This window comes from Emys orbicularis, chromosome 4 (genome assembly GCF_028017835.1).
Source record: "Emys orbicularis isolate rEmyOrb1 chromosome 4, rEmyOrb1.hap1, whole genome shotgun sequence".
Lineage (NCBI taxonomy): Eukaryota > Metazoa > Chordata > Testudines > Emydidae > Emys > Emys orbicularis.
In genome coordinates, this window is record NC_088686.1 from 135,812,882 (window position 1) to 135,827,372 (window position 14,491).

Genomic DNA, 14,491 nt, shown 5'->3' on the forward strand with positions numbered 1-14,491 from the left:
ACCATATTGTCCTTCCCCCCTACAAGCCCCGAGAGCCGCTTGGCTGGTTCCCCACCTCTCCTGTCCCTTGTTTTAGGCACAGCCCCCTGCCCCCATTCAGGGGCTAGTCCCTGGTTGGTTGCTTGGACAGGGGCGGGGCCCCCAGCTGGTGTGCAGTGGATGATGGACGGAGGAAGAGCGTGTCTGGGAGGTGGGGGCTTGGCGGGGGGGGGCGCAGGCACCTGGAGGTAGGAGGGGGGCAGGAATATGTGCCATGTCTCCTTGGCTTGTTCTCACTCTAGATCTCGCCATCCAGCCCCCCCACCCGCGGGCTCACAAGGGCGCGATCCCCCCAGGGCAGCCTTCCCCACTCTAGGGCGAGGATCCGCCGCCTCCGGCCCCTTTGCCCAGGCCGGGCCGGGCGGCTCCCCAGCGGGCGCTCTCCGCGGTGCTGAATCGCGCTCCCGGAGCCAGCCGGAGCGCAGCGCGCAGGGAGCTCCGGGCCAGGGGGCGCGCAGGGGCCCCGGGGAGGAGCAGGGGGCCGGGGCCGCTGCCAGAGGCTTGGCTGGGGAACCGAGGGAAGGGGCAGGCGGGGGCGGGCGCGGCGGACGCGGGGGAGGAGACACCGGCGCCGGGAGACACGGGGCTGGGAGGGGCCGGGGCGAAGCGGCTGGTCCCCCAGGAGCGCGGCTGGGAGCCGGGCACCGGAGCGCCTGAGCCGGGCAGCCCATCCCGGCCCGGACCCGGGCACGGGGGCTGGAACCGAGAATCTGGACCCGGAGCTTGATCTCCAGAGCTGGGCCCTGAACACGGGGCTTTGGGCTAGGTCCCAGAGCTGCCCCCTGGGTGGGCAGGGCACCCTCCCACCTCACTAACTTCCCTGGGAGCCCACAGCCTGAGCCCGGTGCTCACAAGGAGGCAGCCCCCCCAGCCAGGGAGCCCCTGGCCCCACATCTCCAGTCCTGGGCCAGCCCAGAAGCAGCCCACCCAGCCGTGCCATGGGGAAGATGCTGCCAGCCCAGGAAGCGGCCCGGATCTACCACACCAACTATGTGCGGAACGCCCGGGCCATGGGGGTGCTGTGGGCGCTCTTCACCCTCTGCTTTGCGGTCATCATGGTGGTGAGCTTCATTCAACCCTACTGGATCGGTGACAGCATCGACACTCCGCAGGCCGGCTACTTCGGCCTCTTCTCCTACTGCATTGGCAACGCCCTGACTGGCGAGCTCATCTGCAAGGGCAGCCCCCTGGACTTTGGCACCATCCCCTCCAGTGCCTTCAAAACGGCCATGTTCTTCGTGGGCATCTCCACCTTCCTCATCATCGGCTGCATCCTCTGCTTCAGCCTGTTCTTCTTCTGCAATTCAGCCACTGTCTACAAAATCTGTGCCTGGATGCAGCTGGCAGCAGGTGAGTAGCTCAGGGGCTCCAGGGGTCCAGCCCAACCCAGTCCCAGGAGCAAAAATGCATCCATGTCCTAGAGTCAACTCATTACTGTTCATGTTACCACAGGCCCTGCAGGGCCCATCTGAGATCAGGACATTCCCAGAGCTGGGGGAAGCAATATAAAGGGCTGGCAACTGCAGACTGAACAGAGAAACTTACTCTGTATTTTTTCCCTACAATTTGGGTCAATTTAATGCTTGTGAAAGGAGCCGGATGGACACAGTTAGAACCTGCTGTCCTCCCCAGCCATAAAACAGGCCCATTCAGGCATTTGAGATCCCCCCATTTACCCTACCTTTGTGCCTCATTTATGCCGTGGCAGGGTGACATCACAGAGGAAGAAGGTAGTTTATAGTCTTCCTGAGCCACACACTCATGGGGGTCTCTGCTGAGACTGCCAGTAATAATACCACCTAGCTCTTCCATGGCACTTTTCATCCATGGATCTCAAAGTGCTTCGCAAAGGAGGTTAGTAGCATCACCCCTATTTTACAGAGGGGGAAACTGGGGCACAGACCAGTGGTGTGACTTGCCCCAAGTCACCCAGCAAGCCAATGGCAGAGCCAGGTCTCCTGAGTCCAAGTTCAGTGCTCCATCTGCTAGGCCACATTACCAATAAAGGTGTCATTTAGGGCCAAGCGTGAGAGTGATTTTGCAACATGGACACCAGGTCCTAGAGAAGTGGGCTGAGACCTGTCAAACTCATTGCACATAGGTAAGCAATGCTCTTGCTGGTGCAGTAGCTGCACTTGCTGAAGCATGAAGGGGAGAACTGCTCAGAACCGTCTCCCATCTAAAGCTTTACTTTAGGCAGCTATAAAGGGCCACACTCTAATACATTACTCATCATGAAAAGCACCATCCTACATGAACTCTCCTATTGATTTCAGTGGGGCCCCTCCTGGAGTGGGCACTTTTCCACTAACCACTTCTGCCCAAAGTTTCATTCTGTAAGGTAGGAGCCAGCTCTGAGCTTGCGAAGCCAGGCCAATTCTGGACGGAAAGAGGCTGGGTGAAGCAAACATGCATGCATGCGGTTCTCCTGCGCTACTTAGAGCAGAAAGACAAAATCCTTTCCAGTTAAAGAAACAGGTGAGAAAGTCAGGAACGAATGTGGGCCTGAGGCACACCCACCTCTCTCTCTGCCTCCTCTGCCGTTGGAGGTGGGGTAGTTCCCTGCCTCTAAAACGCATGTCCTCAAGGGCGGCAGGTTTGTATAATTTTTGGTGGTGCCCAGAACGGGTCCAAGTCCTGCCCCCCCACACTTGCCTTGTAAGCTGATATATATATTTTAAAATAATGTAAAAATGTGAGGGCTTTTGTGGGGGGCTGGTGATGAGAGATTTGGGGTGTGGGGGGGCTCAGGCAGAAGGTTGGGGTGAGGGCTGTGGGGTGCGGCCAGGGATGAGGGGTTCACGATGTAGAAGAGGGCTCAGGACTGGGGCAGAGGGTTAGGGTGTGGGGGGATGAGGGCTCTGGTTGGGGATGAGGGGTTTGGGGTGCAGGCAGGCTGCCGCAGGGCTGGGGCCAGAGAGGAGGACTCCCCCCAGCTGGAAGCAGAAAGCCCCCTCTCCCTCCCAGTAGCACACTCACCTTGCACCACTGTCACTGCATGTGCTCCTAGGGCCCCTCTCAGGTCCAGGAACCCCCTTGCCTCCCCTGTGTTGGGTGCTGGGGGGGGTTGCCATCACATGTGTGCCTCCTCCCCTGCTGTGACCCCTCACTGTAGTCTCAGTGGGGGTGGGGCTGGGGCTGCCCCTTGCCCAGAGTGGGACTGGAGTGGTGACTGCAGGCGGGGGGCCCCCTGTGCTGGTGGAGGGTCCCGCTGGAAAAGGGAAGGGTCTGCGGTAGAAGGGCAGGGGCAGGGGCAGCCTGCCCTGGCACTAGAAGATGGAGGGCTCTAGGACCCAGCGGTGGCAGTTGATGTCGGGAGCCTGCAGAGCCAAGACAGCGGGGAGCTGCAGGGGGCAGCCACCGGCTTGAGGCAAGGATGCTCCCGGGCCGAGGGAAGGCGCGCAGGGGTGGCAGGTGGGGGCCAGCCAGGGGGACAGACCCAGCCCCGAACAGTGGTGGAGTTGGGCCCCTGGGCCCTGAATATTGCTGGAGCCTGGGCACCACGGGCCCATATAACTCGCCGCCCCTGCATGACCTGTAATTCTTTCCTGGCTTGCAGAGAACAAATGAGGAGCATGAGTTAAAATGGGACATGAGGTCGAGATTTGCCCTATTAGCTCAGACGGTTAGTCCACTAAGCCCCTCCCCTCACTGCAGCAGCCAATAGGTGATGCTTTAGAGGAATATGAAGCAAAGCCCTTAGCCACCCAACAAGAGGTGCAATTCTGTACATGGGGGGGGGGGGAGAAATTCCCTCCCAACTCCTATGGCAGTCACCTGATGCTCTGAGGTATGGGACTTGATTGGCTTGCAATAAGGCATTGAACATAAAATTATTCACCTAATGAACTCAGGTTGCAGCAACTACAGGCCAAGCAGATGCCAGGTCAGGGAGCAGATAAGCGTGAGCAGACTAATATGGCGAGGCAATTTACAGCCACTGCTGGCCAGTGCTCCTTTTGTTTACCCAGCACATCAGAAAGTAGAGCATGCATCTTGCCGTAACACTAGGGCCAGAAGGATAACAACTTTCCAGGCGATCCAACCCACTCAGCTTAGCCTGGGGTTTACTGGGTGGAATTACCATTAATTAAACCCTGCCAGCAGTACTAGTCCTCAGAGGCAAGGGGCATGGTGAAGGCCGTGTGCTTTCCCTGTCACAGCGAGAAGCTGCTGAAATCCAATCCCATCCAGCCTCCTGAAATATTGATGTCAAAGAGGAAGGCAGCATCCTGTTACAGTTCCTGCTTGGCTCAGCAGGCAGAGAGCCTTGCTGGTGGTGAAAATGCCACGGAGATAGAGAAAGTCGGGCCAGCTTCAGTGCTGGTGAAAAGCTCCTGCAGGCAATGGAATTGCAGCAGGGCTGACTTTAGCCCTTAAGGTATCAGCTAATTCCAACTGGTCTAAAGGAAACAATCTCAAAGATTAAGATAAGCAGCTTGGAAGCAGTTCAAAAGTCCAAGGAACCTGAACAACCAAAGGTTTGCTGCCCCAGAGGATTTGAGTAGCAATTTCTTATATATTTGCTTCTGCTATTAACATGACACATGGGGAAACAATGCAGCACCTGTGAAGGAGCTTGATTTTCTAAAGAAAGCAGCGAAGTCTTAGTCCCTTCTCACCATCTTTTCCCTTTGGAGGCAGACAGACCGGAGAGGGAAGGGTTAGGAGCTGTGCTGTGTTCAGGTGACACTTGGCTTTTAAACAGATTAATAATAGAGAGAAACATGGTGAGAGAGTTCAATCACCTTAATAAAATAAAGCATTTATCTGATTAGGGTAAAGGAGGGTTTGGGATATGACTGACAGCCAGCCACCTTCCTCTTACATACAATCAAAGATAAAATAGGGAGGCTAAAAGCTATTACCTTCCCATACCAGTTAACGTACAACAAGTAGACAGAGGACAGCCAGGCTGGGATGCCTTGGCTTTTAACTCCCCCCAAGAAGTGCTAGTGCATTAGTGTGCTGGAGCTGGGGGCACTGATGGATGATTTGGGTTTGGACATTGGAAATCCCATGGTGAAGAAAGGGTTTCAGGCTGCACCGGAGCTGGCTGCTAGCAAACGGACAATGCAACCTGCCCCAGAGAGGCAGCAGCCCTGCTGCCAGACCTGTGCTTTCCTAGGGAACACATGTTTCAAACACACCACCAGATTTCCTTCCGGCAGGGGGGCGGGTCTTTAGACAGATGCAACCAAACTCAGCCATGCCAAGGAAGCCATGATATGATCCAGTCCAACCCACACCACCCTCTCCCTGGCGGTGCTGAACTGTTCTTGAGAGTCGATGTTTAGGGCTTTGCCCAGTCTAGTTTTAAATATTGCAAACCATGCGGCTTCCACCAAGCCCCATGGTAGAGTGTTCCGAAGCCTCGTATATTCCTTGTACAAAAGTAGGTCACAGAGGCCCCAACCGCTGTGCAAGCAGACAGCGAGAGAATCCCGGTGCTGAAGAGATCACAACTGAAGTAGACCAGACAAAGGGAGCGTGACTACCCCCATTTTACAGATAGCAAACTGAGGCACACAGAGATTAAGGTCAAGATTTTCAAAAGTGATGAGTGGTTTTGGGTGCCCAACATGAGACACTTTTGGCTCTGCACTCACTGAAAACCAGGGTCTTTTTTAGATGTCTCAGGGTAGGCACCCAAATACACTGGGCAGTTATGAAAATCTTGGCCTAAGTGATTTGCCCAAGGCACATGGGCAATCTTTTGGCAGGATGGGAATTGAACCGAGATCGCCTGAGCGCTTTAACCACACAGACATCCTTCCATTCCTAACTGCTCACACGGTCTTCGTTTTCCTGAGATGTACGCCAGCCTCCAAGCCACCTCAGCCTTTCACCAGCCTCTGTTGTCCCTGCTGACTGAGTCACAATCTGGTTCTAGCAATCAAGTAGCCACCAGTCTAACCGGCAGTCCTAGCTCAGCTCTGGAGGCATTGCTGGATGGCCTCATGTCAGGGGCTCGCCATACCTCCAGCAGTTAGGCAGTTTGTGTTAGCACCATGGACAGAGCCCGTAGCTTCTCTCTGATTTCTCTATCACATCTCAAAGCTGGTGGGGGCATGGAAGGGACACCAGCTGAGATAAAAGGCTCCAGTGGCAACTGATGGGCTGAGAGGAAGGATTGTCTGGGGTTAAGGCTGAGACTCAGGTGATCCAGGTTCAATTCTGTGACTCTGCCACAGTGATTTGTTGTGACACTTTGGGGTTCAACCAGGCCAGTAAGGAGTTGTGTCACCCTTGCCCTGCAACTCTGGGTGCCTTAAATGGTATTCTGCTGTGGCTCACAGCCCTGAGACCATCAGCCAGCCTAGAAGCATGGTCACACCCTGGCTTTTCACAGAGTGACCCCAACATGCCCCCACTCCCAAATTTCCCCCAAACCCACTGCCCTGTAGCATCCAGTCCTCTAGACCTTAAGTTCACTGCTCCTTTAAAGAGACAGTAAACAGCAGCTCGTTAATCCAACTGGGGTTTGTCAAGGACTCGCTGCAGTCACATCTCTGTGTTGGTTATTATTAAAAGTAAAGCAAGTTCACTAATCCAAAAGGCAAACATTTAAGTGATGCCAAGTATAAGGAATAAAGAGAAAAAGGGTTATAAGCAAACAAAAGTAAAAATATGCTTCTAACACTAAAAACTTAATTTCAGCAAGTTACAATCTTCGCCTAAGCAGGTTTCTCACATACACTTGGTTCCCAGAGACTTCAACCCCGTGGTTGAAGTATCCAATGTTCTATGATTTCAAGAGCTCTGGACCCTTTAGTCCCCCAAGGGATGGATGCCAGAATGGCTTTTTCTCTCTCTCCTTATATCTTCCTAAAGTTCACTGACCCCACTTCAAGAGGCAGGAAGGTATCCCAGGGTGCAGTCTCCATCCCCCCAGTGAGACTGTTAAGTCATTATCTTTCCCCACTTGCTTTCCCAATGGCTTTGTTTACCTGGCATGTAAATGGGCTTTTCTTTGCCTTCCATCACACCTGGCTTAATTTACATCAGACACAAGTTCAAGGAGGCGGAACCACATGCCTCTGTCTGGAACAGGCATGGCTTAGGCACTGCTTGACAATCCATATTAAGAATGCATTTGCGGCCCAGCTCTACAAAGTCCTTTGCAGGTTTACCATACATACATCATGCAAGAATATTAATGATCAGAGAGTTCTGAGTTCCAGTGATATGTTACATGCCACCTTTTGGGTAAACATTATGACAACAATGAGTAGGAGTGCAGTGAGTACATTAGGGCTGACATGAGTTGCTGACAGGGTAGCGAACCGCCAATGGGCCACTCTGTCTCACGATCTTTCTGTGCCACCAGTCCCCTCACCTGTAAAAGCAAGGGTAATCTTTTCTCTCTTACCCTCCTAACTTTTTTTTCTTGCCTTGAATTCAGTGAGAAAGAGGGATAGGTTTGTGCCTTGGGCGTGGCTGCAACTTGCGGGAGGTCAGAGTTGATGGTCATGATGGTACCTTCTGGCCTTCAAGTCTATAAGATTTGGGGCCATTAGTCATATAAAAGCCTTTGATGTGAGAACAGCACACACAATAGCAGCTGAACACGGCTCTCTGCACCAATTCCATTAGATTCCATGGTGCCTTATTAACTTAACTTCCTTCCTTTGGCCTTTGTACTGTGCACAGCTGCTAGTCAAAGACGGCCGTAACAGCATAAAAGGCAAGTGGTTGAACCACAATTAGAGAGAGAACCCCTGAGAATATAACAAGATTTTAGGGTGGAATAAACTATTTCCAGTGAGTAAGTCAGAGCAATGAGTTGGTGGACTTGCCTGGTACCACATAAGGCCAGATTGTGGGGCCTCTATTCCCAGGGATGAGCAGTGTCATTGACTTTAATGCATAAGTCCACCAACTGTCCACCAACTTAATGCATAAGTCCACCAATAAGTCCAATGACTGATTGCATAAGTACTCAGAGTGTGAAAAAACTCCATAATGTGGCCCCTTGTGAGAAGCACACCAAACCTCGTGTGTGTGCATCGCTCTTTGAGATCAAGGATAGGTTCGTGTTTATGAGGAGTAAAACAAACTTCACTAATGTAGCAGCAGCTGTTCTTGTTTGAAAGAGATTGCTCTCTGCTACCCAGCCTGGCCGATGCATTAGAAAGGCAGATGGTTTCCTGCACCAGATTGCTTTGCAGAAGCTCAGACCTGAGCCATTCTTTTTAGGGGACAAATCTGAGGCACTGTGCCCAACTGAGGTGTCTGTTGATAGATGAACAAACAAACAATTTTGGAACAAATTGATAAAATTTAACAGTAATAATTGGACCAGAGGGTATTCACCCTAGAGTTCTGAAGGAACTCATGTATGAAATTGCAGAACTAACAACTGTGGTATGTAACCCATCACTTAAATCAGCCTCTGACCCACATGACTCGAGGATAGAATGTAATGCTGATTTTTTAAAAAAGGCTCCAGAGGCAATTCTGGCAATTACAGGCCAGTAAACCTAACTTCAGTACCAGGCTAATTGGTTGAAACTATGGTAAAGAACAGAATTATCAGACAAATAGATGAACACAATACACCTCTATCCTGATATAACGCTGTCCTCATAAGCCAAAAAATCTTACCGCGTTATAGGTAAAACCGCGTTATATCGAACTTGCTTTGATCCGCCGGAGTGCGCAGCCCCCCCGGAGCACTGTTTTACCGCGTTATATCCAAATCCGTGTTATATTGGGTCGCGTTATATCGGGGTAGAGGTGTATGTTGAGGAAGAACCAACAAAGCCTTTGTAGAGGGAAATCATGCCTCACCGATCTATTAGAATTCTTTGAGGGGGTCAACAAACTTGGTCAAGGATGATCCAGTGGATATAGCCCACTTGAACTTTCTGAGAGCCACACCAAAGGCTCTTAAGCAAAGTAAACTGTCATGGGATTAGAGGGATGGTCCTTTTGTGGATCAGTAACTGGTTAAAAGACAGGAAACAAAGGTTTAGAATAAATGGTCAGTTTCCACAGTGGAGAGAGGTAAATAGCAGGTCCCCCAGGGATCTGTACTGGGATCAGTGCTGTTCAACATATTCATAAATTATCTGGAAAAAGGGATAAGGATTGAGATGGCAAAAGTTGCAGATGATACTAAATTGCTTAAGACAGTTGAGTCCAAAGCTGACTGCAAAGAGTTACAAAGGGATCTCACAAAATTAGGTGACTGGGCAACAAAATGGCAGATGAAATTCAATGTTGATAAATGCAAGGTAATGCACATTGGAAAACATAAACCCTACTATACATACAGAACATTGGGGTCTAAATTAGCTGTTACCACTCAAGAAAGAGTTCTTGGAATCATTGTGGATAATTCTCTGAAAACATCTGCTCAATGTGCAGCAGCAGTCAAAAAAGCGGCCAGAATGTTAGAAGACATTAGGAAAGAGATTGATAATAAGACAGTAAATATCATAATGGCACTATATAAATCCACAGTACGGCCACACCTTGAATACTGCATGCAGTTCTGGTCACCCCATCTCAAAAAAGATATATTAGAATTGGAAAAGGTACAGAGCAGGGCAACAAAAATGATTAGGGGTATGGAATAGCTTCTGTATAAGGAGATATTAAAAAGACTGGGACTGTTCAGCTTGGAAAAGAGACAACGGAGGCTGGGGATATGATAGAGGTCTATAAAATCATGAATGGTGTGGAGAAACTAAATAAGGAAGTGTTATTTACCCATTCGCAGAACACAAGAACCAGGAGTTACCCAATGAAATTAATAGGCAACAGGTTTAAAACAAACATAAGGAAGTACTTCATAGAACGCACAATCAACCTGTGGAACTCATTGCCAGGGGACATTGTGACAACCAAAAGTATAATTGGGTTCAAAATAGAATTAGAGAAGTTTATGGAGGATAGGTCAATCAATGGCTATTAGCCAAGATGGTCAGGGATGCAACCTGATGCTCCGGGTGTCCCTAAGCCTCTGACTGACAGAAGCTAGGACTGAACAACGGGGGGTGGATCACTTGCTAATTGCCCTGTTCTGTTCAGGCCCTCTGAAGCATCTGGCATTGGCTGCTGTCAGAGACAGAATACTGGGCCAGATGGACAATTGGTCTGACCTAGTCTGGTCATTCTTATGTTCAGACTGAGCAGACACCAGAAGGCTAGTTATTTTAGGTGCAGGTGGAGCAGGGGCATAAAGGGTGGGGTGGAGCCTCTATTTTATTTGTATCAGGATCACATCTCAGTCCAAGATGTAGGTATTCCTTTAAAGCTTCCCCGCCCATCCCCCTCCTCCTCCATGTTGAGCTGCAGGGGAAGGTAATTAAGTGTACTGGAAGGCACAGCTTCTAAATGGAGAGATGGCTTATGGAAAGCCAGTAAGATGCACAATGCCCTTACTACTGTCCTCCCCGCAAGCCTTTGGAAAAAAAAAAAAACCCTGAGCAAACTGTTGCCAGGCAGCAGCTATTGACAGTCCTGAGAGCATTCTCTGGCCTACAGTGTTCTCAGTGACAGAGAGAAATGGTGGCTGCAGGGAAGGGTGCATGTGTGGGGGGGGCAACCACAGCATCTTTACACCACTGAATAGCAAGAGGGATGGATGGTGCTGCTGCTAACCTGCTGTAACCTGATGCAGCAGAATTTAAACAGCATATCAAAGTACAATAACCACGAGCGTGCAGCGACTTCAGGGAACCATTAGCCGCGTGTCACTGGAGAGAGGGCGTGTGCCACGGAAAGAAATAGTTTCTCATTCCAGAGCTCTCGGCCCAATAACGTTTCTGCAGCGTATGAGGGAAGTGCATATTTCTGGCAGAAGGCTGTGCATTGAAGTTATATAGGATGCGGATTTGCGACGGATATTACATTTGCACTATAGGCTGTCTGCCCCCTTGTGCTAGACACTGAACAAACATAACATTGGCCCCGACCCAGAGAGCTGGGGGTGGGAGGGTGAAGAGCAGTGAAATCTCTTTCAATTGGCTTAGGAAGTTGCTTTGTACAGCCTTTGTGGGGAGCCATAGGTGGACATTTTGAAGAATTCATTGCAGCGGTATTTGTATTAGGGTAGCTTAGGAGCTCCAAATCAATCATCATGCTAAGCACCGGGCACACACATCTGAAAAGAGAATCCCCGCTCGGAATCTGAAATGCTTACAATGCAGCACAGAGGAGGAGAAGCGGAAACAGTTGTATGAGATGGGGACATGGGGGACAGAAAGAGCCCCCAGCAGAGGGAATTGCAGGGAGCCCCTGAAATAAACACAGATAGGAGGGTGGCACACAAGGAGCTTGAGGAGAAGTATACAAGAAGTCCTTTGTGTGGGCACTGAGGTCAGCCTCCCCGCTGCCCTTTCATCTCAAAACATTCATCACTTGATGCCAGGAGCCCACGCACTGTGCTAGGCACCATACAAACATTAGTACAAAAAATTAAATGCTACAACTCCCCACATCTCCTCCCCCCCCCCCCCGACCACTTCTATACAATCAGCCAGAGGCAAACTGGGACTAGGACCCAGGCATCCTCCTCTGAGGGCTAGCACCCTAGCGTGACGCGTCGTGACTCTTCAGAGAGTATAAACAGTACTTAGCAGCCAAAGCACCTTTGTGACTTCGGAAGACAAGCTACCTGGCCGAAAAGGAAAAACTTGAAGCCACTGCTGCATTTGCTCGAATAGCAGTGGGAAAGGCGTTGCATGGGGCAGACATGGTACGTGAGTGAAAGCAGCTCAGGACCAGGAACGGCTCAGACAAGTGGGTTGTGTACACTCCCAGTGGTAGGATATCTAAATGTTTACAAAAGGAGTCAACCACGTGGGATTCCAACTGGAACCACTTCAAAATTAACCTGGGTGTCAATCCCTCGGGCTGCAATAAAATACACCTAGGTAGAGGTTAGCCCAACACTGGTTAAACAAATGGTAATACAAGTTCCTCCAGCTCAAACAAGTCCACTGAAAATCTGTTTTAAGCCATTAGGAGGAGACAGTTCCTAGGGACGGAGATGGTGCCTTTGACAGGATGCGGTTGCATATTCATGCAGAAATGGAAGAGCGTTGCCAAGGTGACCAAGTTAATGGGAGATTTTGCAGCAGCATTTCCCTTCTCAAAGAGTATTGTGCTCCTGGAGACACAGTTTCTCTCCACTACAGATAGTTAGACAGCACAGCCAGGGAGGTTACAACCCCCCTCCCAGCTCATTTATGGCAGTGATGGCAGCTGAAAGCAGCTAGGTGTGTACATGGATAATCAAAGGTTAAACAAGGATAGCAGGCCTATGCTAAGGCCATGCCTATACTAGGACCACTTTGCCAATATAGCTAGACTATCCCGGCAAAGCGCTCCAAGGATGGATGCGGCTCATGGTAACAAAGCCAAGCTTTTGGCACTCTAGCTTATTCCAGCCTCCATGAGTGAAACAAACCATCAGTTAAAGCACACTTTTGCCAGAATAACTAGCTAGCTAGGGGATTCTGCTGGCACAGCGCACCAACCCCCAGTACGCAGCAGCCCCCCCCCCCTCAGCATAGCCATGTTGGCAGTTTCCAGTGCAGACCTGGCCTCACAGTTTTGGTACGAGTATGACTGTGTTGGTGACAGGTGCAATTTTAACCAAAATAGTTACGCTGGTACAACCCCAACTGTGGGTAGTTATACTGCTAGAAGGGTAGCTTATTGGCCTCCCCCTGTGGCAATAAACAACACTGGTATAAGGCACCTTTATATTGCTATAACTTCATCCACACTGGGGTGTGGGGTGGATGTTGTACCACTTTAACTGTACTGTTCTAGAGTAGCAGCTGTGTTAGTCTGTATCCGCAAAAAGAACAGGAATACTTGTGGCACCTTAGAGACTAACAAATTTACCCACGAAAGCTTATGCTCATATAAATTTGTTAGTCTCTAAGGTGCCACAAGTACTCCTGTTCTTTTTGTACTGTTCCAGCTATACTTGAATAACTTTTCTGCTCATACCCGCCCTGGCTCCCATATAACTAGGCTCCAGGAAAGTGAGATCACATCAACACCGCACACTGGCTGCAAAACTACACTTGCTGGGTGTTAACCCAATTGCACCTCACTATGAATTTTAGTCCTAGAGCTCTTCCGACTGGAAGGATAAATACCCGACTGGAAGGATAAATACCCACCTGAGTGGAGCACTTTGAGATTTACAATAGAAAAGTGCACCATGATTATTATTGGAAGATGCTTTGGCGTGAGGAACTAATCAGATTGGTCGGTAAGAGTCTGAACTACCTATAGCTGCGTGAGTTGGAGACCAGAGCTAACCCATTTTAACAAACACATTATTTAGCACAACTCAGCCTTTGAGCGTGGTTCTGATGTTGATGCTCAGATGTAGAAACAGCTTTACAGAGGCAACTTTCCTCTCCATTTCACCAGCTGTGGAGAACTGAGGCACAGCAGTCGAAATGGATGTTCTGCTGTTTATTCATCACTCAGTGAGCTGTTCTGTGATTTTCATTTAGTCCACAGCTTGCTCTTTGAGATGGTGGTTCGTAGTCATGGGCACATAACGGAGACTGTGCTGGTTCTATTCCGAGCCTGATCCAGCACTGTCAACAGCAATAGCTCTGCTGTTAGCTTCCAGGAGCATAGCCTCAGGTGCTGCATGATGCTAACTGATAATAAGGTTCCAGGAGAAGATGCTCACAGAAAATCCACTTCAAGCTGTGAAAGGTTACACTCCAGTTTGCACAAGCACGTGCTGAACCTTTGTGGAAAGGGGAGTGGGCACAATGCCTTCACTAAAAAAGGATGAATTAGGATCTAGGAATCTTTTTGTGTGACGCTTTCCACCCAGCTCCAGTCAAGTGCACTACCACCGTGCAACCTGTGCCCACATGTTTTTTTCTCCCTGCAGCAGCTGGCCTAATGATAGGTTGCCTGATCTACCCGGATGGTTGGGATTCCAATGAAGTGAAGCGCATGTGCGGGGACAAAACTGACAAATACACACTAGGGGCATGCACCGTGCGCTGGGCCTTCATCCTCTGCATCATTGGGATCCTGGATGCCCTCATCCTCTCCTTCCTGGCCTTTGTTCTAGGGAACCGGCAAGATAATCTCCTCCCAGACGATTTCAAAGTAGAAAATAAAGGTAATGGCCCCACTTTGTTCTCTCTTCCTGTGACCCCCACTCACCTGTTAGAGGGTACATCAAAACCCACTGCCACCTATAAAGCCTGCAGCCATGCCCATTGGGCCCAGATACCATGATAGGTGTGAATTATAGTGACCTGGACAGTGCTAGGGATGGGAAATAAAGGGGGAAGGGATATTCGAGAACAAGGAGATCAGGTAGGTTCCTGCAGTACAGGCCTGGTCAGGCTTCTGCCCACTCATTGTGGCTACCTGGCTAATTGCTTTCTAGAAATTAGTACTTTCCCACCATTAACAGCCTCCAGGTCAATCAGGCAGGAGAAGGCAG

At 50.1% G+C, this 14,491-nt stretch overlaps 1 protein-coding gene across 1 annotated transcript; it reads left to right on the forward strand.

Annotated features, from left to right (window-relative positions):
* Nucleotides 1–977: 977 nt before the first annotated feature.
* On the forward strand, nucleotides 978–14,280 carry LHFPL5 (LHFPL tetraspan subfamily member 5). Its single transcript, XM_065403409.1, has 2 exons — nucleotides 978–1,389; nucleotides 13,925–14,280. The coding sequence occupies exons 1-2, from the start codon at nucleotides 978–980 to the stop codon at nucleotides 14,278–14,280; spliced, it is 768 nt and encodes a 255-aa protein (XP_065259481.1).
* The last annotated feature ends 211 nt before the right edge of the window (nucleotides 14,281–14,491 follow it).

What these genes read in the sequence shown, in the direction of transcription:
- LHFPL5 (XM_065403409.1), top strand. Translation starts at nt 978, where the DNA reads ATGGGGAAGATGCTGCCAGCCCAGGAAGCGGCCCGGATCTACCACACC. An exon ending in CTGGATGCAGCTGGCAGCAG is followed by an intron (nt 1,390 to 13,924) that starts GTGAGTAGCTCA and finishes TTCTCCCTGCAG; the next exon opens with CAGCTGGCCTAATGATAGGT.